Source organism: Oncorhynchus mykiss, chromosome 16 (genome assembly GCF_057628025.1).
Source record: "Oncorhynchus mykiss isolate SJ-2025 chromosome 16, ASM5762802v1, whole genome shotgun sequence".
NCBI classification, from domain to species: domain Eukaryota; kingdom Metazoa; phylum Chordata; class Actinopteri; order Salmoniformes; family Salmonidae; genus Oncorhynchus; species Oncorhynchus mykiss.
The window spans coordinates 31,128,964-31,155,741 of record NC_143037.1 but is presented as its reverse complement, the minus strand read 5'-3'; the positions used below and the strand labels follow the sequence as shown (position 1 = coordinate 31,155,741).

The 26,778-nt window shown below is 41.5% G+C and overlaps 1 protein-coding gene and 2 pseudogenes across 1 annotated transcript in view; all 3 read left to right on the top strand.

Annotated features, from left to right (window-relative positions):
- Window positions 1–26,778, top strand: part of LOC110492868 (cadherin-23) — a 582,104-nt gene that overhangs the window by 208,071 nt on the left and 347,255 nt on the right. Inside the window, exons 7-9 of the mRNA XM_036946709.2 lie at window positions 897–1,091; window positions 1,389–1,517; window positions 16,123–16,201. Of these exons, the coding sequence (XP_036802604.1) occupies window positions 897–1,091; window positions 1,389–1,517; window positions 16,123–16,201 (403 nt within the window). The remainder of the gene's footprint in view (window positions 1–896; window positions 1,092–1,388; window positions 1,518–16,122; window positions 16,202–26,778) is intronic.
- On the top strand, window positions 22,049–22,968 carry LOC149976644 (uncharacterized; annotated as a pseudogene).
- Window positions 22,968–23,930, top strand: LOC149976643 (uncharacterized; annotated as a pseudogene).

The window sequence follows — 26,778 nt, the reverse complement described above, 5'->3', positions numbered from 1 at the left end:
ACCTCTCTGTAGAACTGCCTCCAGCACATGAGTTATCTCAATGAATGCCAGCCTGCTCCACATGTAGCCTACTCCTGTTTGGATATTAGTAGTTCTGGGATGTGTGCCCTGGGAAAGTTCTTACAGTGGACATAAGGAGAGATGAGAAAAACTAGCCAGTTAGATAATGTGTTGTAGGACCACTGAGCTGACTGAAAACCGGGCATTCAACTAGCAGTTGATATATTTTCCACGGTAACGCATCTTTACATGGCGTGATGAAACTTCAAGTTGCAAGCTATTTTTTGGTAGCAAGGTGTGAAGGAGGAGTGTCTCATGAAACACATTCCAGACAGTGGTTCTTGCTATCATGGTATAACTGTGCTTTGACAGATAAGTATCAGCTGGCTAGATAGGCTAGCCAGCTGCAGCTATACCCAAGTTATGCTAGCTAGCTGCTGTCAGGTTGGCTAAACACAAGGTCAGCGCAGGCTTTAGCCTACACATAGAACTGAATTAACAGATCATCTGAGATGGTAAGTCAGTCAGGGGAGAAGTCCTCATCTTCTAAACTTCTCTACATATCAAAGCTAGCTTAGCTTACCTCACTGTCACTACTCACAACTGCACTTGTTTGTTGTGATTAAATGGCAAAGACACACCCAAGAAACATCCACATCAAACTACACCCCCAAGACAACTCTTGTTTGCCTTCAGTCATGGCCACTAGCATTTCTTAATGAGCAAGCTGATAACCGAGGCCAAATCAGGAAGTTCAGCCCCCCTTTAAATGTGCAGAACAGTAATCTGTCTCCATCCATTATTTCTACATAGCCATCCACCTTTTAAATAACCCCTCAAACTATAGAAATATGACTTCATGCCAACCTGTGTGCCTGTCTTTCTCTGTGTTGCAGAACACTCCAGTGGGCACCTCAGTGTACCAGGTGAATGCCACAGACCCAGACCAAGGCACGGGGGGCAGTGTGCTCTTCTCTTTCCAGCCCCCCTCTTCCTTTTTCTCCATCGATGGAGCCCGTGGTACAGTCACTGTCACCAGGGCTCTGGATTATGAAACCACATCGGCCTACCAGCTCACTGTCAATGCCACGGTGAGGGGATACACAAAATACAAACAAACTTAAACATAGATTTTATGAAGTAACAAGCATAACCATCTTGTCTAATGTCTATTTTACTTTGTTGTGGTTAGTGTAAATAAACAAAATTCAACTGAGAATGGCATGGAAATGTTGGTATATTGTTGAGAAGTCAGGATTTTGTTCAGTAGGGCTAAGGTTTAAAAACTTTAAAAGAAAAGGAGCAAGTCCATGTTTATGTCTGTTTTTTTTCCTAATGAACATGACCCAGGGGTGACCATGCTTGTGTGTGTCTGTTCTCTCCCTCAGGACCAGGATAAGAAGCGCCCTCTGTCCAGTCTATCTAATTTAGCCATCACCATCACTGATGTTCAGGACATGGACCCCATCTTTACCAACCTACCCTACAGCACCAACATAGGGGAGGACGTCCCACCGGTCAGTAATGCTAAGTCTCACCCCCCTTTACATTACTTCTCCATCTCCTCCTCCGCTTCCCCGTATGGAAAATACATTTCAATATGCAGTATTTAACTTCACCTAAAATGTGTTTCAAATACATGTAGATACATTTGCATATTTGCTCAAATGCATGTAATGTCTGACAATATTTCAGAAATGCATGGCCAATACATCTAGTTTACAGGGTTGCAAAAGCAGTTCCTAATTCTGCTTCTTAAATTACTCTTTACGTATTGATGAATAGAGAGCATCTTTTTGTGCCACCAAGCCAACACTTTTGCAGTGATATAATTTAAATTGTGATGGTGTGTAAAATAATGACCTACGATTTCAAATGTTGTTCAAATGTTAATATTCTGTCATAAGAGCACATGTTCAATATAATACAAATCAAGTTTTCCTATCTAAAGAGGTAAAAAAAATAAGACTATTAGTAAGTGCTCTCTTCAGCTTAATTAAATAATGAAAAGGATTGAGTGTCAAAGTGTCGGTCTACGTCTTGTGCTTGTACGGCTTTACAGTGGATGGTTAGCGGTGTTATGGTGCGTTCGTAATCAAGTGGTTAAATCAGCCATGAATTACCTTATGGCGGGTGGAATGGAAGCTTGTGTGCAACAGGCAGGGTAAATGCAAGATTCACACATTTTTTTAAATTGTTAAAACATTTATAGCCTGTCTATCGATGAGTAACAGGGTTGACGTGTTAGGCTCGACCCATTCAGTTTTTCATTCCGTTTTCTACTCTTTTTTTTTTACATTTTCAAAAAGAGTAGAACCTGCTTTTACAGATTTTATCAGATTTTCAATGTTTCTTTGGAAATAAATATTTAAAAAGGAATAGTTTCATCATATTAAAACGAGAGTTCAATTCAAGTAACAGGATGGAGCTTAAAATTAGGGAAATACGTAAATTAATCGCTAATCACATGAAATAAATAATAATCTTCAAAAATAACTTTGGCAAAGCAACACAATAACTAGGGCTTTACAATGATGGTGCAAACTTTGAGTATTTTAGGGGGTTAGTGGGTTAAAATATCCCTTGAACACACAGAGGTCCATGTACGTGTGATAATGTTTTTGTGTTAAAAATGAGGAATCAGCAATGTGAAAAAAATATAAATTGCTCGTTTTTTTGCATATAAAACCAAATAACTTGATATTTCGATTTTCACGTGCGTGAGGTTAAATGTGGAATGCCTGCGCTGATCCTTAGCACAGGGGCCCCTCAGGGGTGCGTGCTCAGTCCCCTCCTGTAATCCCTGTTCACTCATGACTGCACGGCCAGACACGACTCCAAAACCATCATTAAGTTTGCCGATGACACAACAGTGGTAGGCCTTATCACCAACAACGATGAGACAGCATATAGGGAAGTGGTCAGAGACCTGGCCATGTGATGCCAGGACAACAACCTCTCCCTCAACATGACCAAGACTAAGGAGATGATTGTGAAATACAGGAATAGGAGGACTGAGCACACCCCCATTCTCATCGATGGGGCTGTAGTGGAGCAGGTTGAGAGCTTCAGGTTACTTGGTGTCCACATCACCAACAAACTAACATGGTCCAAGCACACCAAGACAGTTGTGAAAAGGGCACGACAAAACCTATCCCCCCTCAGGAGACTGAAAATATTTGTCATGGGTTCTCAGATCCTCAAAAGGTTCTACAGCTGCATCATCGAGAGCACTGGTTGCATCACTGTCTGGTGTGGCAACTGCTCGGCCTCCGACAGCAAGGCACTAGAGAGGGTAGTGCGTACGGCCCAATACATCACTGGGGCCATGCTTCCTGCCACTAAGCTAAGGACCCTGGGTCTAAACACCTCCCTCTGCAACTGGATCCTGGACTTCCTGACGGACCGCCCCAGGTGGTAAGGATAGGTAACAACACATCCACCACGCTGATCCTTAACACGGGGGCCACTCAGGGGTGCATCCTGACCTCTATACCAGGCGGTGTCAGAGGAAGGCCCTGAAAATTGTCAAAGACTCCAGCCACCCTAGTCATAGACTGTTTTCTCTGCTACCGCATGGAAAGCAGTACCGGACCACCAAGTCTAGGTCCAAGAGGCTTCTAAACAGCTTCTACCCCCAAGCCATAAGACTTTTGAACACCTAATCAAATGGCTACCCAAACTACTTGCCCCCATCGTTATTTGTTTTCATATACAAAATCGACATCATTATTTGTTTTCATATACAAAACAATATTATTTATTTATTTTTATTAAATCATCTGTTTTGCTCCATTTTAACACAAAAAATAATTAACCACACGACATGGACCCACAGAGGTTGCACGGAGGGACATGTCAAAATATTGGCACTTTGGCAAGTGTTTATTCACATTGAAAATTATATTTATTGAATTCTCCATTTGGTCTATATTAAAGTGCACTTCATTTCATATAACAGGCTTTAAAATGCAATATTGGTGCATAATGTCTACGTAACATATTAAAGGGATATCATTTTGCAAATGGCACTCATTTTGCGAAACGACCCGGTACACGTTAAGTTCTGCCCGTTGTTGATCTCGTCAAGCATGGAGTCACTACATAGACTCACTACGTGTCCGATAGTATATCATGTGTGTTGTGATTTTTGTATTCATTTAAACGCATTTAAATGTGTGTTAGTGCTTTTGGTATGTGTCAAGAACAATATACAAAATATATTGTAGCACGGTAGCATATTTTTGACTGTGATTGGAGAAAACTGAGGACGGATCAACAACATTGTAGTTACTCCACAATAGTAACCTAATTGACAGAGTGAAAAAAAGGACGCCTGTACATAATAAAATTATTTTGAAATGTGCATCCAGTTTGCAACAAGGCATTAGTAATATTGCAAAAATGAAGCAAAGCAATTGACTTTTTGTCATGAATACAACATATTATGTTGGGGCAAATCCAATACAACACATTACTAAGTACTACTCTCCATATTTCCAAGCAGAGTGGTGGCTGCATCATGTTATTGGTATGCTTGTTATCATTATGTACTGGGGAGTTTTTCAGGATAAAAAAAAGTAAAATCTGGTTCAGTCTGCTTTCCACCAGACACTGGGAGATTCATTCACATTTGAGCAGGACAATACTCTAAAACACAGGACAAATCTACACTGGAGTTGCTTACCAAGAAGACAGTGTATGTTCCTGAGTGGTTGAGTAAAATGTTTGACTTAAATCTACTTGAAAATCTATGTCAAGACCTGTAAATAGTTGTCTAGCAATGATCAACAACCAATTTGAACAACCACTTGAATAATTTTGAAAAGAATAATGGGCAAATGTTGCAGAATCCAGGTGTGGAAAGCTATTAGAGACTTAGGTGCTTCTACAAAGTATTGACTCAGAGGTGTGACTCAGAGGTGTGAATACTTAAGTAAATTTGCAATTTCTGTATTTCATATTCAATACATTTGCAAAAACATTTTTTTTTTAAATGTCCTAACTATGGGGTGTTGTGTGTAGAGAATTGTTTTTATATATAATTTGAATTCTGGCTGTAACACAGCAAAATGTGCAATCATTTAATGTATTTTAGAATGTATTTGGAAATACATTTTTCTACTATCAACAAACTATTGATAAGCTACCGATTACATAGTTATGTTTGGTTTTGGTATTCTGGGGGGAAGGCTGTGAATTTCTGCCTAAATTAACTTTCACAAGTTAAAAGTACATATTTGACCTTTAAATCGGACTGGGGATAGAGTAAGGATAAGTATTCAAGAGAAACACAGCATCAAACAGAATATATTTTCACCGTGGTTAAGCCGTTCACCGACCCCCAACTCCTCAAGATGGTAAAGATTGCCATTACAGCTGAAACAGAGACCGAGATGGTGGAGGTTCATCTCATTTTTGTGGTCAAAACCAATGCAGAAAGGGGGCAGAACATGTCTACATTTATGGACAAGATGCTGAGCGAGGTCTTGGAAATCGAGGCTGCTACACCTCTGGTCATTGAGAAGGCCCACAGAGTCACGCCTGCACCTTAGAGGAAACACAGAGGTCAAGCACTATCATCAGGCGCTTTTAAATGAAACGAGATAATGCAGCTGTCGATAAACCAAGGGAGAACATTCTACAAGGACAAACGCACATCTATCTTCAATGGCTATTATTTGAAACTTTAAACATGAAACTATACTGCTGAGCTGTTGCAGAAAATAAAATATTATAATGTGATCAATTGAGAATTGGCAGCCAAAACATCACATACTCTCCGATGTTCCCTGCGAAGCTGCGTATCACCCATGAGAGCAAGACCCACATCTTCTGTGCCTGATGCCGAGTACTTCCTGCGCTCCGTTGGGATTACACCACCTTCCAGATTTGACGAAAGGGTCCAAAAAATATACAGACTACAGTACAGTATGTGGCAAACTGTTGGGCTAGTCAGAAGGACTCAAGGCCCAAGCAGTAGCCTAAATCTACCGCGGAACATTTTCCAATCCACATTGACTACTAAAGCGACCCCTTGTTCATAAGGACTAGAAACTATTTGGGTTTATGCTAATATTTGGGACCTTATTGCTGGACTTATTCAGCAATCGGTAACCTACAGCTTGTCTGGATGGTATTTTATTTAAACTAGAAAAACGGTACAGCCTACTTTCATCATTCCCCTTTTATCTGTGCTATAGATTAAAGAGACATATTTTTACGTTGTTTCATGTCAATTCCATATAGGCTACCCAAGTGTAGGTTACTGTAAATATTATCCTAAAATTGCTGACCCTTTATTGATTATTGATTATTATTTACTGATTTAGGCAATGCTTTTGGATTACATTTCATTTCCAACATTTAAAATGTACTGTTTAGGACAACCTGCTTTGGAATGAGTGTCACTTTACCTGCCTGCATATTATTATACATTTTCTTATAATATTATTTGAGTTAGAACAACATTTAATATGCTATTGGCTATATATGAGTGTATTGAATGTTTCATCCATGCTGGTCCATTTACGGGCTCCTCTCTTTTTTTTTTTGCATCCTGGCTAACCTGAAACGATAGGTCGCTGAAGTGGAATTTGAAGTCAGATATGCTATAATATAGCCTGAAATGTCACTTTGTTTCCACATTTGCCCCTCTACTGAGTGTTGTGAGGATCCCCCTTTGTTTAAAGAACACAACACCACCCTGTGTTCTTCTTTTAATTTCACTGTTCAGTCTCCTTTAGTGTTGATTTTCTTGTTGTTCCTCTGTGTGTTTGTTGCTCTGTTTTGTTTGTTGAGAAACAAAATAGCATTTCTTTCTGCAGTTATGGGTACAAGGAAAAGGTGCATTCAAATCAAGGACTGTAGTGAGTGATATTTACACTTTATACTGACAATGACGTCACTTAATAACATTCAGATTTATAATGTGAAGTGCTTATACATGTGGTCAAATGGAAAACAATATTGACACAGCTAAAACAAATGGATTGTGACCTCACTCTCCTCCAAGAGACTCCCTTATCAGATAACGAGCACAAAAAGCTTAAATGGGAATGGGTAGGTCCAACTTTTTTCTCTCCTGACGTCTTTTACATTGAAAAATAAGGTAACTCATTCAGAGGGTCAGTTTGTTATTATTCAGTGCCCATTATTTGGCATTAATTTAACTTTTGCTAATATACAGTATATGCACCAAATTATGATTCCCCACAATTTATTAATAGATGTTTCTTAGAGATCGCAAAGCAGTCAAATACACATTGTGTAGTTGGAAGTGACTTTAATTGCATTTTATATCCACACATGGATATAAAATGGTCCCTTATTCAAAATGTCTAGAGCAGTTACATTTCTCTGTGAAGAACAGGGGTTTATTAAAATTTGCAGAAAGTTACACCCAACATTAAAAATGACACCCAACATCTAATCCCTATGGCACTTACTCTAGGATTTACTTTTTTCTTATCCCTCAGATCTTAGCTCATCAGGTAGAAAACTGTATTATTAATAACATTACCATCTCGTATCATAGTCCTGTATCCCTAAAACTAAAGTTAAACGATTGACTTCCTGGTACATACAGGTGGAGGCTAAATGCTTCTCTTCTTGGAGAAACTTGCCACTTTTTTTCTGTTAGCAACATTAAATTAGTTTGGTTTTGGGGAGCGCTTCATGAAATAGAGTTGATATATGAAAGTCCAAAATCATGTTAGAACAAATGGGGATATGTTGCATTCTTTTTTGCTACAACGTGGAAATCGTCAAGGAGATTTATTTGCCCTTAGTATAGAAACTCTGACGAAAGCTATTCAAAGTGCGATAAACATTTATGGTCTGCAGGTGGGGCCAAAAGAATACAATATATCTCTATATGCAGATGATGCCACAGAGGCTGAGACAACAATTCAAAATATATTTAAATTAATGGGTGAATATGGTGCTACATCAGGCTGTAACATTTACGTTACTGAAACTATTGCAATGATGGCATTTGTGCTGAAAACTCAAGCATCAAAGGCAACTACGCATTTAAGTGGACTGATACAAGCATACACTACTTGGCTGTTAATGTTACGTCAGACTATGGGAAACTATATGCTTTGAACTACTCCCCCCCCCCCCCCCCCCTTCCCCCTGTGATTAGGAAAATCACTGAAGATCTAGATGCAGGTCGGGTCTCTCCAGTGAAAATGAATATCTTACCAAGACTGCTTTATCTGTTTCCAATGCTTCCTCTAAAAGCTTGCCTAAATACAGCAATAGGCACATTTTTAGGGCAAAATAGGAAGGCTTGTATGAGTTATAAAAACTGCAGCTGTCCAAATGATTGGGTAGGCTTGGCCTTCCTAACCTTAAATTGTATTTCTGGGCAGCGCAACTTAACCACATGGCGTCATGGATTCAACAACCAAAGGATTTGTCATGGCTTAAAATTGAGAATCGATATTGTGCTACAATGCCTTTACGTTGTCTACACTTTACAGCAGACCCTATTTCTGTTGTGAGCATTAAACCAAATCAAATTATCACTCATACATTGACGTTCAACACCAATATAAACTGATTAATGACATTCCTAGACACTCACCTACATTCCACAACCCTGCCCTCCTTCCTGCTTCCTAGAGTCTCAACTGTTGAAAGGCTAAATTCTTAAATAATTTCAAGAAGTCTAGGAGAAATTCATTTTATCCCAAATAAATGTTTATAGGTACATTCAAGTAAGGCAATTCTAATCAAAAATGAAATACAATTTTGGTCACTTGCGCCGAATACAAGAAGTGTAGACTTTGTCAGGAAACGCTTACTCCCGAGCCAATTCCCAGCAATGCAGAGTAAAAAATGGATTGTTAAAAAAGGATTGTTACAAAAAATTACTGAGCCGAATTACTTTATCAAGAGGAAAACATTGGGACTGTTTCAAACTTTTATCACAATATCATTAACATTCTATTATTATCTTTAGATAATCTTAAGAACTCATGGTAGGGTGAATTACAGGTGCATATATCAGAGAAGAGTTGGGGTAATGTATGCAAAACACAATATAAAGCTACTACATGTAATCAAACAATGGAGTTCCAACTCAAAGTACTACATCGTCTTTGTATAAGCCCTGATAAACTTGATACAATTAACGAAGAAATATCCTCTACATGTTGGAGGCAGTGTGGACAAATAGTTACTTTATGACATATATTTTGGCAATGTCTGAAAATCCAGAGTCAATTTGGGAGACCTCTCTCCTCTCTAACTGCACTACCCCATCCCTCTCTCTTGCCTTCTCTTACTCCCCCTATTTCCGTCCCCTCCCTCACTCCCCCTTCATCTTGGCTTCCTCAGTCCCCCTCTCTGTCCCCTTTCTAATTGCGCTGCTCTCCTTACTCTCCTAGTACCATCTATGCGGTGCGGTAGTGAAATGTCAAGTGCTAAATTTCAATGCATATTAACTGGGTATGACTGAGGCGACGCCTGGTGTCTCCCCGACTCTCCGATAAATCAGCTGTCACAACGAAGGTCAGGGGGAGCGGTAGTGGGAAGAGACGAAGGAGAGAGAGAAGAGGAAGAAATAAGGTATGTGGGAGAAAGAGAGAGTAAGTGAAAGAGGGTTGAGGAAGAAGGGAGGGAGAGAGAGAGAGAAAGGAGGGGGGGCAGAGAGAAAGTGTGGCTAACAGAGTTTTCTGTCTTCATGAAGAGCTACTGGGTGGGTTTGGCTTTTTCTACACCCCACACTAACACACCTGATTCAGCTGATCAAAGTCCGGAGTAGTAGCCGATTAGTCAAATTAGACATGTTTAGAATAGAGTTGGAACTAAATCCTGCACAACCAGTAGCTCTTACAGCTCCACCCCCCCCCCCAAAAAAAAGATAATGACATTGAGACTTTTCCTAAAAATGTTAAATGAGATTGGAGAACATATTGGGAGGACCATTCCTCCTTACAGAATCTTTCCATATTTGATATCCTTCAATTCTAACCACAGGGTTTCAATGGGGTTCAAATCCAGAGTCAGTGATGGCCATTGCAATATTTAGATTTTGTGGTCAATTAACCATTTATTTCTGTATTTTAATGTGTGCTTGGGGTTATTGTCTTGCTGGAAGATCCACTCGTGGCAAAAATGTATAAGCAAAATAGCCTCATATCATCCAAGATCCACCACTAGGGCTGTTGCGGTGACTATTAACTCCACACTGGTGGTTATGAGTCATGAAGGCAGTCAAATTCCATGTGTCCGTTTAGTCACGGTAAATAGGCTTCTCCAATCTTTGATGCTGCTGATGGTCATTCGTGAAATGAACACGAGGGGAGACAGAGCTGGTTCCAAGCGCAGGGCGCAGCAGGTGTTCATTGCAAAGGACCACATGAGGAGGCATGTAGCTGGGTCCAGGGGTATGCAGAAGGTCATACACAGGGGTCCAAAAGGGTAACAGTACAGGCAGGGAAAGACCAATAACGTAGTCCGGGATATCAGGCAATAGGTAGATAACAGGAAATCCGATAGGCTAAAGTACAGAAAGGGAATAGGCAAAAGGCATCACTTGTGAAGCAGGCAAAAACTATCATAAACAGGAGGAGTAAATCACAGGGAAAAACAGAGCTCTGTAAGACGTGTGTCACAAAACAAACAATACCTCACAGTGATGGGGTGCAAAGAACTGAACTAAATAGTGTGTGAACAGGTGATTAGAATTCAGCTGATTGGGATCTGGAGAGTGAGCTGCGCTCAGGGGATCTAGGTGTTTGAGGGTGTGAGTTGGAAGCAGCCATTACAATTAGTAGCCTACCAAACTTGCTAACAGCCTGGTACTCACCACTCTGTTGTCCCAATCACTCTGACATCAATGTCATGTATTGTCATGTTGTGTCTTGTTTCTGTCCTTTCCCTTCACCCTGTCTCCCTCTGCTGGTCGTTATTAGGTTACCTTTTCTCCCCCTCTTTCCCCCAGCTGTTCCTTGTCTCCTCCTAACTACCTCGTCACCCCTTTTCCCACCTGTTCCCTTTTTCCCTCTGATTAGTCCTCTATATCTCTCTCTGTTTTTGTTTCTGTCTTTGTCGGATTCTTGTTTGTGTTATTCATGCCTGAACCAGACTATCGTCATGTTTGCTGCAACCTTGTCCTGTCCTGTCGGAATCTGCCGGTCCATCTGAGCCTACGTATGTTTTGTTATTAAAGAAGCCCTGTTTACGTTAGTTCGCTTTTGGGTCCTCATTCACGCACCATAACAATCAATGCAAATGTATTCGAAAATCTAATCCAGCACTTCTTTAGAGCCCATGAGCTCATGTTGCGCAACATTTCTATAGGTTATGCAATTGCGCTAGAAAACAGAGTGATGGCCAATAATAAAAAGAGGAGGATCCCATCAGCTTTCTATAGGCTAGGCCATCTATATTTATTTCTCAACTTTCCTAATATTAAGCACATTATTTATCTTTACAACATGGCTGGCATGAAACTCAACCACGGGAAAAGTGTCCTCCATTCGCTATTTAAATGCATCAAGATTATGTATTTTTTCCCGCTGCCCCTGTTTCGAGACAGGTGCATGATAATGGTCCATTCTAAATCAAAACCAATTTCACACATATTTTATTTAGTATATGTAAAGACAAGATTAAATCAAGAATAATCTGATGGGTGACAATATTAGCCTTTCACTTGTGAATTATATATTTTCACTTGTGAATGATACCAGTATAAGAAACTTCATTTTTTTTTCCCATGGGCAAAGAAATTCTAAAGGAGTGATGAAATTAATTAACAGTAATTTTGATCCAAATGTGCAAATTGTCCAAACAGATCCTCAAGGTAGATGGATTATTTTAAATATGTTATGTTAAACAGATATGCCTTCCAGCTTCAGTCATTTTTGCAGTTCGTTCCAGTCATTGGCTGCAGAGAACTGGAAGGAAAGGCAGCCAAAGGAGGAATTGGCTTTGGGGTTGACCAGTGAGATATACCTGTTGGAGCGTGTGCTACGGGTGGGTGCTGCTATGGTGACCAGTGAGCTGAGTTAAGGCGGAGCTTTACCTAGCAGAGACTTGTACAGTTGTGGCCAAAAGGTTTGAGAATGACAAATATTAATTTTCACAAAGTCTGCTGCCTCAGTTTGTATGATGGCAATTTGCAAATAATCCAGAATGTTATGAAGAGTGATCAGATGAATTGCAAATAATTGCAAAGTCCCTCTTTGCCATGCAAATGAACTGAATCCCCCAAAAATATTTCCACTGCCTGAAGATAGATGGGGCAATCAGTTCCCATATGGTGTCCAGGGCACAGCTGAGGGCAGAGGGTGGTCTATAGCAAGTGGCAACGTTGAGAGACTTGTTTCTGGAAAGGTGGATTTTTAAAAGTAGAAGCTCAAATTGTTGGGTACAGACCTGGATAGTAAGACAGAACTCTGCAGGTTATCTCTGCAGTAGATTGCATCACCGCCCCCTTAAATTTCAGGGTTTTTGGTGGTCTTCCTGACACGACTAGGACATCCGGGTTGACAGAGTGTGCTAGAGCAGTGAATAAAACAATTTCAGGGAGGAGGCTTCTTATGTTAACCTGCATGAAACCACAGCTTGTTTGGTTACAGAAGTCAACAAATGAGAGTGCCTGGGGACACGCGGGGCCTGGGTTAATCTCCACATCACCCGAGGAACAGAGGAGGAGTAGGATGAGCGTACGGCTAAAGGCTATCAAAACTGGTCGTCTAGTGCATTGGGGACAGAGATTAAAAGGAGCAGATTTCTGGGTGTGGTAGAATAGATTCAGGTCATAATGTACAGACAGGGGTATGGTGGGGTGCGAGTACAGTGGAGCTAAACCCAGGCATCGGTTGATGATAAGAGAGATTGGCACTAGTTATGCTGGGTGAGGTCACGTCATGTGTGGGAGGTGGGACAAAGGAGGTATCTGAGGCATGTTGAGTGGGACTAGGGGCTCCGGAGTAAACTAAAACAATGATAAATATCCTAAACAGTATACAAGGCATATTGACATTTGAGAGAGACAAAAAGTGAGGTATAAAGCAATCACAGGTGTTGATTGGGAGAGCTATCTAAGACAACAACGTGTAAGACAACAACAGCTAATCAGCTAAGACAACAACAACAGGTTAAATGGCGATGAGTGGTAAAGAGGGTCGGTTAACTACACACAGGGCCTGAGTTCGCGGCAGGGACCGACAGATAAACAAATGTAAACAAAATGGAGTACCGTGTGAACAGGGTCCAGTGAACAGCAATAGATGGAGATGGGAAGCCGAAGAGTAGTTGTTACTACGCTAGAATGGGGGAGACACAGCGTTTAAAGTTAGCAGGCCGGGGTAAGTAGAAGCTTCTGCTCCGACGTCCGGCAAAGGCCAGGTTGAAAGCACAGCGGATGGAGTTTCGTCGGCAGACCAGTTGTGGTAGTATGGCGGGGCACCGTGTCGTCAAAGGGTCCAAGCCAGATGGTGAAAGAGGTATTGTAGTTGTAGTAATTTTGTTTGCTAGCCGGGAGATGCGCGTGGCTTGCAGTTAACTGGTGCTAGCGCCGGGGCAAGGGCATTAGATGCTATAGCCACTCAGTAGCAGCTAGCTAGCAGCAATGATCCGATGCAAAGGTCCAGAGCTTACGGCAGGGAACCGGTGGAGCAGTGGATTCTAGCTGTGTTTGGGGAGAGTCCGGGTGACCACTGAGTATGCCGGGAGGTGGGCCTGGCTCAGGGCTAGCTTCGGGGCTGGGTCACTCGATGGCAGCTAGCTAGCTGTGATGATCAGGAGTAATGGTCCAGGGTTTACAGTGGGAGTTCGGCGTTGTAGTGGAGAAAACAGTCAGATACTGGTAGGCTGGCAAGTATTATCCAGGCTAAAAAAAAGAGCTGGTGTCTGTGCGGAAGGTAAAGGTTGCTAGCAGTGGCTAACAATGACTAAATAGCTGGTAGATAATTATCTGGTTAACTGCTGATGGGCTAGCCTCTGATGGAGGTTCTGGCTATAAGGTTAAAAAAAATAGCAGTTCCGTATCACATTGGGTGAGGCAGGTTACCGGAAGGTATATTTAATTTAAAAAAGGAAAAGAGATTGAAAATAAAATTGAAATATATACAAAAAAAGATGAAAAATACAAAGTACACGAGAGGACGACAAAACACGTCTGCATTGCTTTGCCATCTTATTTATTTATTTTTTATAAAAATTAAGATAAAAATGAAGATCTATTAGGATTTTTAAGAATTATCTTTGAATGACAGGGTCCTGAAAAAGGGACATTTCTTCTTTTTTTTTGCTGAGTTTATATACAGAGATCATGTGACACAGATTGCACACAGGTGGACTTTATTTAACTAATAATGTGACTTCTGAAGGTAATTGGTTGCACCAGATCTTATTTTGGGGCTTCATAGCAAAGGAGATGAATACATATGCATGCTCCACTTCTCCGTGAATTTCTTGAGACAAGTAATTTTTTTTAATTTCACTTTGGACTATTTTGTGTATGTCACATGAAATCCAAATAAAAATCTATTTACATTACAAGTTGTAATGCAACAACATAGGAAAAACGTGAAGGGAGATTAATACTTTTGCAAGGCATGGTTAGTGCCACGATACTGTAAATGTGCTATTCTGACACACTCCTGCACTCAGATCATATTCTAACAGGCATCTGTTATTTTCAGTTTGCTAGTGTTTGCCTGTGATAAGCCACCGGGCTTGACTGACTGAGTGGGTGTCAACTATCCACAAGGCTGGTAACATTTTCACGTAAACCGATATCAAACACGTAGCCCTGTCATAGGTCATTTTTAAAATGCCATCCCTCCCTCTCCTTGTCTTTCTTTTTCCCTCTCTCCAGCTCTCTTGTTTTCTCTCTCTCTTTCTTTCTTTCTTTCTTTCTTTCTATCTCTCACTCCTTCCATCTCTCCCTGTCCCCCTCTCTCCCTCTATCCCTTTCTGTCTCTCTCGTTCCGCAAAACATCCATACAAAACTTTGATGGCAGGTTGAGATTGAAACGTATTTGTCAAAGAACAGCATAGGGACAGATTTTTTGGCTGTTATGGATTTGTGTTGTCAGAGATGCCATTTAAACCCTTTCTGGGACAAAGACAATTTGGCTGTCAAAAAACTGGTGAGCTGAAAGGAAAGAGAGAGGGAGAGGGAGAGGGGGAGTATTTTGGGGTGGTGGGGGTGGGGAGGGTGTAAGGTAGCATTGTACAAGGATAAGGGAAACAGAAACAGAGAGGAGAGGAGGTGAGAGCTGAGAGGGTGGGAGGAATGGTGAGAGAGGGTGAAGGGTAGGGGGTTTAAATGCCGGTTGATTGAACATGTTTCACTTGTGTGGACAGCAGGAGAATATTGCTCATATTACTTCAGCTCTCTCCATCTCTCTCTCGCTCACTTTCTCTCTGTCTCTACCTACCCTCTCCCATCTCCATCTCTCTTCCCTCTGTCTCTGGTAGTGATCGCTCCAATCTAAAATACCTTTAATTGATTCTGCTGTAATTAGTCAATGACAAAAGATGCTTTGGCAGAATTGGAGCATAAACATGCCTCAGACACAATTTGCTGGATCAATGGGAGGCAGAGAGGGAGAGAGGGATGGAGAGAGAAGAGGGGGGGGGGTGTTTTCTGGTCGGCTTAGCAAAGGTAGCGAGAGAGAATGTGAGAGAGAAGGAAAGGGAGAAAGAGAGAGAGGGATGGAGAGATGTTTTTAAGCACCGCCACCTTGTCGGATTGAGGCGCGGAGGCCGAGAACACTGCGGATCAAAGACTTCAAATAGCTTATTTTTCTTCACCCCTCTCTCTCTCTTTCTCATTCTCTACTTTTTTTTCATGAGTTGCAACCTCATCTGCTCAGCTGGAGAGTTTTGAAATGATAGGTAGGTAGGTAGGTAGGTGTGTGTGTGTGTGTGTGTGTGTGTGTGTGTGTGTGTGTGTGTGTGTGTGTGTGTGTGTGTGTGTGTGTGTGTGTGTGTGTGTGTGTGTGTGTGTGTGTGTGTGTGTGTGTGTGTGTGTCTGAGGAGTGTCTTGGTGTGGCAGAGTCTAAGGGGATGAGAAGTTGTGCTTATTATAGTGTCTACAAGATAATAAGTGCTCTAAACCTCTTTTTTCCTATGTGTGTATGTCCACAGGGCTATGAGGTGCGCAAGATAAGAGCCATTGACCAGGATCTGGGGAGACCGAGAGGCATCGGCTACACCATCATCTCAGGTCTGTCACAATCAATTAGTTAATCAATCCCCATCACACTCACACACTCACTCACTGCTTATTATTGGGTGTTAGGGTTGTTAACTAAACATTGCTTTTAGAGTTGAACTGACCATACCAGATCATACAACATACAATACTATCAGAAGCACAGTGTTCTTTGTTTCATGTCTGCAGGCCTTACCATTGCTGAGACATTACAATTTTTGTGTCAGTATTCTGGGTCAAAGTGTTGCAGAACATAATGCACAGGTGAAAGGCAAAGACTTTTCCAAAAATGCCACCACAATGACACAGGTGGACTAAGATTAACAAATATCAACTCAAATATCTCAAGATAGGAATGTCCTATCAACAGGACTTTTTCAGGGGTTATACAATAATATGAACGTGTTAAATTAAATCTTTCCGCTGACCAGGTGAATACAAGGTGTGTGTATGATCCCTTACTGATGCCACCTGTTAAATCCACTTCAATCAGTGTAGATGAAGGGGTGGATTTTTGCCTTTATGCCTCGCTTTTTGTCTCTCTCAACTTGATACAACGGCGAGAAGCATTGAGGTCAACATGGGCCAGCATCCCTGTGGAATAATTTGGACATTTTGTAGAGTCCATGCCCCGACAAATTGAGGCTGTTCTGAGGGCAAAACGGGGCTGCAACTTAATATTAGGAAGTGTTCCAAATGTTTTGTACACTCAGTGCATATGTACTGAACAAAAATATAAACACAACATACAGTTCAGGAAAGGAAATCAGTAAATTAAAATAAATTAATTAGGCCCTAATCTATGCATTTCACATTCCTGGGAATACAGACATGCATCTCTTGATCACAGATATCTTAACGAAAAAGGTAGGGGTGTAGACCCTGGTGAGAACGAGGAGCTTCCCTGAGACGGTTTCTGACAGTTTCTGCAGAAATTCTTCGGTTGTGCAAAACCACAGTTTCATCCGCTGTCTGGGTGGCTGGTCTCAGACGATCCCGCAGGTGAAGAAGCCGGATGTGGAGGTCCTGGGCTGGCGTGGTTACACGTGGTCTGCGGTTGTGAGGCCAGTTATACGTACTGCCAAATTCTCTAAAGCGACGTTGGAGGCGGTTTATGGTAGAGAAATTAACATTAAATTCTCTGGCAACAGCTCTTGTGGACATTGCTGCAGTCAGCATGCAAATGTATCACTCGCTCAAAGCTTTTAACATCTGTGGTATTGTGTTGTGTAACAAAACTGCACTGTATTTTAGAGTGGCATTTTATTTTCCCCTGCACAAGGTGCACCTGTGTAATGATCAAACTGTTTAATCAGCTTATTGATATGCCACACCTGTCACGTGGATGGATTATTTTTGGCAAAGGAGAAATGCCCACTAACAGGGATGTAACAAATGTGTGCACAACATTTGAGAGCAATACGCTTTTTGTGTGTGTGGAACATTTTTGGGATCTTTTATTTCAGCTCATGAAACACAGAACCAACACTTTACATGTTGCGTTTATATTTTTGTTCAGTGCATTCTCTGATCCTTTGAGTGGGTGGAAAACATGCCAGTTCATGATGCAAAAGCTCTGATACATTTGGAGGATATCCTCTGGAAGTTTTCATACAGTAATTAATGCGTAAGTCTATGGATGGAGATGAGAACCATGAGCCTCCTAGGTTTTGTATTGAAGTCAATGTACCCAGAGAATTACAGAACATCTCCACCTTCAGAGTGCTGTTTATTTATTTATTTTATTTAACCTTTATTTATCCAGGCAAGTCAGTTAAGAACAAATTCTTATTTACAATGACGGCCTACCGGGGAACAGTGGGTTAACTAACTGCCTTGTTCAATGACAGATTTTTTTACCTTGTCAGCTTGGGGATTCGATCCAGCAACCTTTCAGTTACTGACCTAACGCTCTAACGCTCTAACCACTAGGCTACCTGCCGCCCCAGAGGTAACTGTAGACCTTCATTGCAAAACAGTGTGTTGTCATCAATTATTTGGTTACATGTGAATATATTTAGTATTGTTTTGTCAAAAAATAACAACTTTTTTTCGAAGGTAGCACTATATTTATTTGAATTAAATTTAATGAGGAGGATGGTCTTCCCCTTCCTCCTCTGAGGAATCTCCACTGCTAAAGGCACAGTATCATGTGAGGTCACTTGTCAAGTCAGTCAGTCAGTAATTGCTACAGATGTGCTCAATAGTGCTTGAGCACAATGTATAATGTTGGAGCTCAATGGTCAACACTGTGTTGACTTTAATGTTCTGGACAAATCCTGTCTTCATGTCGCACACATCGCTTTGGCTCTCTCTTCTCCTGTAGCTCCAAGCAATCGGTCTCCTTCACTATGTCTCCCATTAGCTCCTCTGTCAGAAACAGCTTGAATCACTCTGCTGCAGAAGGAGATGGCAAGGGGCTTTGCAGGAGGGGTGAAATGGCTAGCGGCCTTCCAGCTACCGCAGACCCACTGTTGGCCTGCCTCCATCACCACCAGCATCTTCAGGGGGACCTGGAACATCATCGGTGGGCAGGGGGGCCTCTGATTCAGGGTTCTCAATGGCTACAAGGTTGGGGGGACGCACTGTCACTGTCAGAACCTGATTCCTCACTTTCATACTCAGACTCATTGTCAGAATTTACTCATTTGTAAATTGTCTCCTTTTGAAAGACATTGCTAATGCTATAGCTTAGCCCACTAGCTACATACATAAACACACTGAGTGGCTCTGAGTGAGTGTCAGAGGTTACGTAATTGACTGCCGGCACCCGCCACTTGTATCAATGAATCATTATAGTTTGTGAGGTAATAATTGATTTATTTACTGTTTTATGTGCATGTTTTCAAGGTCTGGTGACAAATCATGCATTCCGATTCCTGCATAGATTGTAAAGGACACGTATAATGTGTGTAAAATAATTTTGTGAATGATGTACTGATTATGATGAAGACAGCTTGTTGACATGTTTGTTGACATCATACAATGCATTCTGGGTTTCACGTAAACGTCTGTCAGATCAAAGATGTTATAACAAAATGAAGTGAAGGGATAAACTCATATTTCGAGTAAACTTCTGGAGGTGAATGATGGGAAGTGAATGATGGTAGGTCTTTGTGTGTGTTGTGTATACTTACAATATACAGACTAATTGGTCAGAAGAGGGGTAAAAGATACTTCATTCTAAATGCAATTGTTCCTGAGGACCTGAGGTTTAAATGTATGCAATGTTTATTTTACTTTCACCAAAACAAAAAAGCGAGAGAGGGAGACCGAGATCACGGTAAGAGAGAACATCTCTGCCCTACGCTCAGTTAGCTAACGGTGGCTTATTAACCACATTCTGGTGGTGAATCTACGATCACTTCAACAATTTAACTTGAAATCTTGATAGCAGCATAGCAAGACGTGCAGTGATATACATTTTTTTGTGTGTATTTCGTCAAATGTATATGGTCAAGCACTGAGTGTAGATGAACTCTTGCTTACAATTTACCAAGGCAATTTTTTTGTAGCTTTCTGCTAAAATATGTCCATTTAATTCATAGTTGATCAAAATATCATAATTTATAAAGTGAGCACCAGAGTCAAAGTAGAATTCTAACTCCGCGTACAGATTTTGTCACATTACCTATTTTCTGGTGATAATCATAGAGAGTAATACACAAGGCTGATTCAAACACACACCATTCAATACGTTCATATAATCAATAAAGATCAGGGAGTTTGGCTGCTATACCACCTCTGCCTGGGTTGTATTAGGACACTGTAGCAAAACATGTTGTAAAGGAAACCACAAATTAGCATTTACTATATTATTGGATAAGTTCGTAGTATCTCTCTATAATTTTTTGGACTGGGCATGTTTACCGATGATAGGAAAGGACCAGTGTCAGTTCAGAAAGCTTATTAACAGTCTAAAGTGGACAACCAATCCATTTGTCTGGTTTCTTCCACCCATAAATGGGGTGAGTTATCGTGTTACGACACTTTTCACAGGAAATGGGGAGTGATAGAGAACAGAGGACACTGGTGGGAGGAGCTATAGGAGGACGGACTCATTGTAATGGCTGGAATGTAATAAATTGAACGGTATCAAACACATCACACATGGAAACCATTCCAGCCATTACGATGAGCCCATCCTTCTATAGCTCCTTTCACCAGCTTCCTCTGATAGAGAGATGCATTACAAACATGCAAAGGCATAGTATCATGTAACGTGTGTATGTGTGAGTCTGTGCCTGTCTGCCTGCGCACATGATGTGATGTGTGTCAGAGACATTACATTTTACCAACCCACGACTAAGTTGTGTTACAATACCTTTAGGGGCCCACCAAAGTTAGACAGACAGAGACAAAATACCCTGTAAACCAACATACAGGCTGTGAGTGAGTGAGTGAGTGATTGAGTGAGCAAGCGTGCAAGCGTGCGTGCATCCTTGGTGATGTGCTTCATGTCTTTGTATCCCACAAAGTACAGCAACTTCAAACAGAACTATCTTCCACATACTGTACAGTATGTACTGCAGCTGAAAATGACTATTTCCAGCCAGTCTGTATTGTGCTGTAATGCTAGGAGACCTACTTTATGTTTTTTTGTTGTGTGACTCAAACCGAGTTGTGTGGGTTAGGGTGGCTGGGAACGGTTCTTTAGCCTCTTAGACCACAGTGGACAGAGAAATAGAAGACAGTTTCATCAACTATACTGTATATTACAAAAGTAACTGCAAATCAGTATAGCTCATTTTCCCCCAACATCGGACACCCCCTACCTTCGGACACTTTCTAGCGGTTGGAGGACTAAATCACCTTGAGCTAAAGATTTAAATGGACTGGAAAATAACGGTAAGTTTTGCGACTAAAGACACCCTTCTAGCTAGCTGACCACCGATTTTTATTGCAATTTATGTAAGTTAAGTTAGGTTTTGAGAGTTTTCTAAAAAGTAATATGAATACACATTTTGTGGGACACGCTGTATATTGTACAATTTGACTGCGCGACAGACCACACATCATTTAACTTTTTACCTCTGAAATATAGCTAACACATTTGCTAATGTTGCTAGCTTGGTTGCTAAATGTTGATATAACTGCTAAATAAGCAAAAAGGAAAATCATTTTAAGTGTTAGATAATACATATCATGAAAACAAGCTTTACCGTAGTCTTCTGACAGGGGTGTTTTGCACAATCTTTTTTTCATCTTACAACAGCTGCGTAGAGGCAGTATTTAGTAAAATGTTACAATGTATGCATCAATATTAAACTAATTGGGACAGTATTTGTTTCAGATAACATCAAACAAAAAACATAGTTACACTTTCAATTATTGTGAAATTGTTCATCACCTTTCAATGCCTTAACTTTGAAATGTAAATGCTTATACATATTCAGATTGAGCTATCTTTCTAGAATGTGTATAATATGCCACGTTATTTAGCTACATGTATTTACCACCACAGCATGGAGAAAGCCAAGAGGAAGCAGTGGAGTGAGATGGACATGTTCCACGCCATGGAGGACTGCGGGGCAGGGATGGCTATCCGCCAGGCTGCCAAGGTTAGGGATCTTTTGTTTTTAGGAGATTACCACGTCTATATGAATTTTATCTGCTAGTAACAGTTTTATTTTATTATCTACCAAGGTGCATGGCGTACCTCGGCAGACCCTGGCGGACATGCTGGGAGGCCGGGTAATCCATGGTTGTCGCGATGGACCACCCACATTGCTTGCACCAGAGGATGAAAGTTCACTGGTGCAGTACTGTATCTACAACGCCAGCCATGGGTTCCCCTTCACCAGACAGAGGCTGATGAAATACGCAGGTATTTGGGGTTCTATTTGTTTATGCATGTAGAATGCTGGACTGACTGTTCTCAATGTGTGTGATGTAAATTTGGATGTGTATGGTGTTGCCAAAACAATAATTTTCATCCTGGATGGGTACGTTTATATTCTATTCTATTGTAAGTTTCGGGCACCCAGGGGAAACAATCCCACCACTTGAGAAGAGGTGGTGGGAAATATTTAGGAGGACTCACAAGAACCTGAGCATGAGGAGGCTGGACACCCTGGACAGGGGGAGAGCTGAGTGTGCCACACGTTCGACAATAGACATCTTCTTCACTTCTTATGAAAAGCACTTAGAGGAGAGTGGGTTGAGGGAGAAACCCAGACAAATCTATAACTGCGATGAGTCTGGATTTTGTAACAACGACCAGAGCAGGCACAAAGTGCTTTCTCACCAGGGCGCAAACCACATGTACCAGCAGGCTCTGGGGACCAAGGAGCACATCACAGCGCTGGCCTGCTTCAAAGCAGCTGGGGAGGACATCTCCCCATTTATCATCTACCCCAAGTGTTTCCCCGGTGGCCACTACACACTGGGAAGCCCCCCCAGGCATGTATGGACGGTCAAACAGTGATTACATTGACGGGGACCTGTTCAGGAAGTGGTTTCAGCACTTAATTAAGCATGCAGTGAAGGAGCACCCTCTCCTTGTCCTCTTTGATGGGCACAAGAGCCACATGGACACGGATGTGCTCGCGGCGGCACTAAGGGAAGGGGCTATACTTCTTTGTCTTCCACCACACTGCACCCATGTCCTGCATACTTTGGCCCTTTACAGGATGAGTTCTCCAAGGTAGCTGGAGACCATTTTGACCACTCCTACGTGGTAAAGAAATCAGAATTTGCCATAGTATTCCGCTACCCGTACCAGCACTGCAAGGACATGCGTTATGTGGTGGACTGGTTTTGACCCTTTTGACCTTTCGGCCATTGAAGGGTCCCGTTTAATGCCGCCTCTGTTTCTACCGGGTCCCACCACCACGCCTCCTAGAACCGGCAGCACTGTGCCATCCATCAGCACCTCCACTACTCCTGGAACCAGCAGCACTGCGCCGTCCATCAGCACCTCCTCCCCAGCGACCACAGGAGGACCCTCAGCCCCTGCTCCAGTCTGAGCTTCATCCCTAGCTCTAGAAGAGCTGATGGCGAAGGACCTGGGACATATCCTTAATGTCCTGAAGAATCGGCTAGACTGATACAGAAGACTCCCTATGGATGCCACATGCCTTACCGGGGAGGAATACACGCGCCAGTGGCAGGAGAGAGGTTAGAAGGAGAGGGCTAGCATAAAGCATAGAGGTCTTAGCATAGCATAGAGCGTCGGGCAGCCCTCAGAACATAGAGGGCACAGGAGAGGGCTGCCATGGATGAGACCATCGCCAAATGCTGGATCCCCAACTGGAACCACTCCTGACAGCTGCATCACCGCTGCTAATGCCTCCCAGTGTACAACACCTGTAGGAGCCGCCGGAGTCCACAGCTACAGAAGAAGGCCACGTGCCTACTCTGCCAGCCACACCATCATCTGCCCCTCAACCTCACCATTACAAACACCAGCTCCTCCAAGCCATCGTCGGCGGTTTCGTCCACCACCACCACGACACATGTTAAATTCCAGAGAAATGACTGTTTGTTATGTGTTTTATACAAATGCAATGTTTAAACTTTTTTTCTCTCTTTACTTTTTTAAAAACGTTTTATCTACTGTCCATAGCACTAGCCTCATGGCATGTCCACCTCCTCCAAAACTTCTGCAGCTTCCTCCAGAGGTATTGATGTAAAACAGTTGAAATGGCTTTTCATGAAACGTCCTCTGTCTAACACTACTTTTTCTCTCAACTGCAGCACAGAAAAGGAAGAGAAAAGCTCACCCGGCCACCTCTTTTTGTTTTTCTCTCTCTCAGTTTTATCAATTATTGTTGCTGTAGTACTTCTACATTTTGCAAAACCATGTTAATACATTTGATGTGTTCTTGGGTGTGCTGTGACTTCTGCCAGCACTGGTTTCACTGCAGGTGTGTGCAGTGCGAACCAGAGGTGGCGGTGGAGGTCGAGATTGAATTGTTTGTTTTGTTTGTTTTCATATTAAATTATTTATTTGTAAAAACAAAATACATGTCTAAAATATTATATATATTTATTCAACCCATCCAACCCATCAGTATTTTAATTGTTTATGTCAATGCACATGACTGAAATTAAAGTTTTATTTGATGTAAATTACTCATACTCATTTATATTTTAGTATTAAACTGTTATCTATTTTCTCAAAACATAAAATTAATCTGTAAAACAAATGATGATAAATTATTTGGTTACAACACTGAATATGTTGGTGAAGAACCATTTTTTAAGAGTCCACAGGAGGGTGCACCGGGCTACGCAATGAAAAGTTGATAGGCAAGTAATTTTTTCTTACCAGAAGACTAGCCAACCAGTCAACTATCTAGTAAACACTTCGGATACGAGATTGGTGTCTCATTTATTTAACTAAATTAAAATAATATACATTGTTATTGAACAAAATAGTAAGGTGGCCAATAACTATGCGGCTATGCCGATAATACAGAACATATTGTTTTACTTAGCGGCTTATCAAAAAGCTGATAGTAGTAGTATTTCCACTGAAATGTAAAAAATGGTAATTGCTAACCCGTTAGCTAACATTTTTACCACACCAATAATAACAAAACATTGATGGCTTGATCACAAGATAACACACTTCTGATGGTAATATATTTCTTAAACACCGTTGAATATGCCAATAGTACAGGTTGCTAGCTAGGTTACAGCAGGACGGACACATACTGCAACTAGTTTCAACCAATGAGAAAATAGAGGATGCATATCGTACAGTAAATTAATAGAAATGAAGAGTGGGATAGATAGAAAGTCATGCAGAGAATTGGTCTTTCTTGTATGCAAACCACATTACCCAACAGCCACCCCCTGTGCCCTGGTATGCCCTGGCTAAACTCTGAGTGTCCCCTAAGAGGGTCACCAGCCATGATGGTAGCACATTATATGGGTGCCCAATGCTGCCCATGGCAGTGCCAGCTGGTTAATAATGTGTACTGGCACTGGTTGAGTCAGGGTGGCATGCAGGGTGGCAGTGTGGCACACTTCTTAGGGATAGAGATGCCCATCCCTTGAAAATTTGCTGAGTCACTGGCTGACCTTAACCAGTCACTCTGCCCCTTTCACTTACAGAGACAAGGCACTGACCAAACACACACACACTCACACACAAACACATACAGGCACACGGTCACACACAGAATGGACAGAAAGCCTAAATCCCATTCCAGTCCACTTCTTACAAAGCCACCATGAAAACAAACACAGTGGCCTCTGCTTTTATAACCAACCACTCACTGTTACAGCTAAGCAATTCGCTTTTGTGTTGCAGAGTTGAAGAAGAGCAGAGCATTAAAAATGCATTAATTAGATAGTGTGTCTAGTCCTTTTGGCAGAGGGAAATCATGAGTTATGACGCTGTACTAAGCCCTTATGGAGATGGATCCTGTAGGGTTGATCAAATCATTATCATTTTCATAGATAATGGATAGTGAAGGATAATGATGCAGTTCTCAGAGTTTAAGGTGGGAGGATGATGCAATTTGGTGTGTGTGTGTGTGTTTTTCGTGTGCTTGCGTGCACACGCATGCAGGTGTGTATGCCTGTGTAAGACACCTACTTCTCATCTCCTCGACTGTCGTCAGAGGGTGTGACTTAGTCCTTTGGGACTCGTCTCATTAGTACAGTAATTAAGATAAAAGGTTTTAACTGCAGAGTTGATTTATGCTAATGAACTGGGGACCTGGGATCAGGATATCCTCCCTCTCTCTCACCATCGGAGGGCTAAGCTGGGACGTGATGCTTACAGTAGATAGTGACACCCTGTGAGCTCTGGATCTGTTATTGTGTGTGTGTGTGTGTGTGTGTGTGTGTGTGTGTGCGCACGTGCGTGTGTTTGTGCGCGTGCGTGCATGCGTGCATGAGTGGGGCTAAGAAAGAGTTTGTATTAATAGTGACTACCCAGTGCCCACTCCCTGACCCCATGACCCTTTGACTAGACCTTAGATCTGAGGCTCACTCATGTTCCTGCTGTTGATTTGTCTTTAGCCAGAAAATACAGTATGTCCCAATAATATTTTTTTTTCTCCTGAAGATTGCAATTGTTGGCTTCCCTTCATGATTTTGAAAGTAAATGACTGGTATATGAAAACTTCCTGTAGCCCATGCCTACACAAGTACAATGTTTTTACATTTTAATTGAGAATGAGTGCACACTTCAGGAGAAAGGAGATATTATTGGGACGTTGCACCATACACTGTAAAAATTAGGTAGTTCTGCTAACTACATTTTTTTTGTGGAAACCCGTTGCCTAGAATCATTTGAGTTACCCAACTCAAATTATGTCAGTGTTCAATACTTAAAGTAATACAGTGACATCGTTATTTTTTAAAGTTCTAAACTGTTTTGTTTTTTACTAAATTTTTGGCACTACATTGCAATATGTATTCTGAACTATAACGATTGAAGTTATTTGAACATGAATATTTATTGTAGTGCCGCTTCTACTTCAATTATTAACCTTCATTACACATTTTTGTCAAGTGTAAGTAGTGTCAAGTGTAAGTGTAAGTAGATATTGGAAGGACTGTCACTTACTTTGTCAGCTAACAAGATGAGTATAGGACTAACAAACAGCAAAAGCACTAGCCTATGTCAA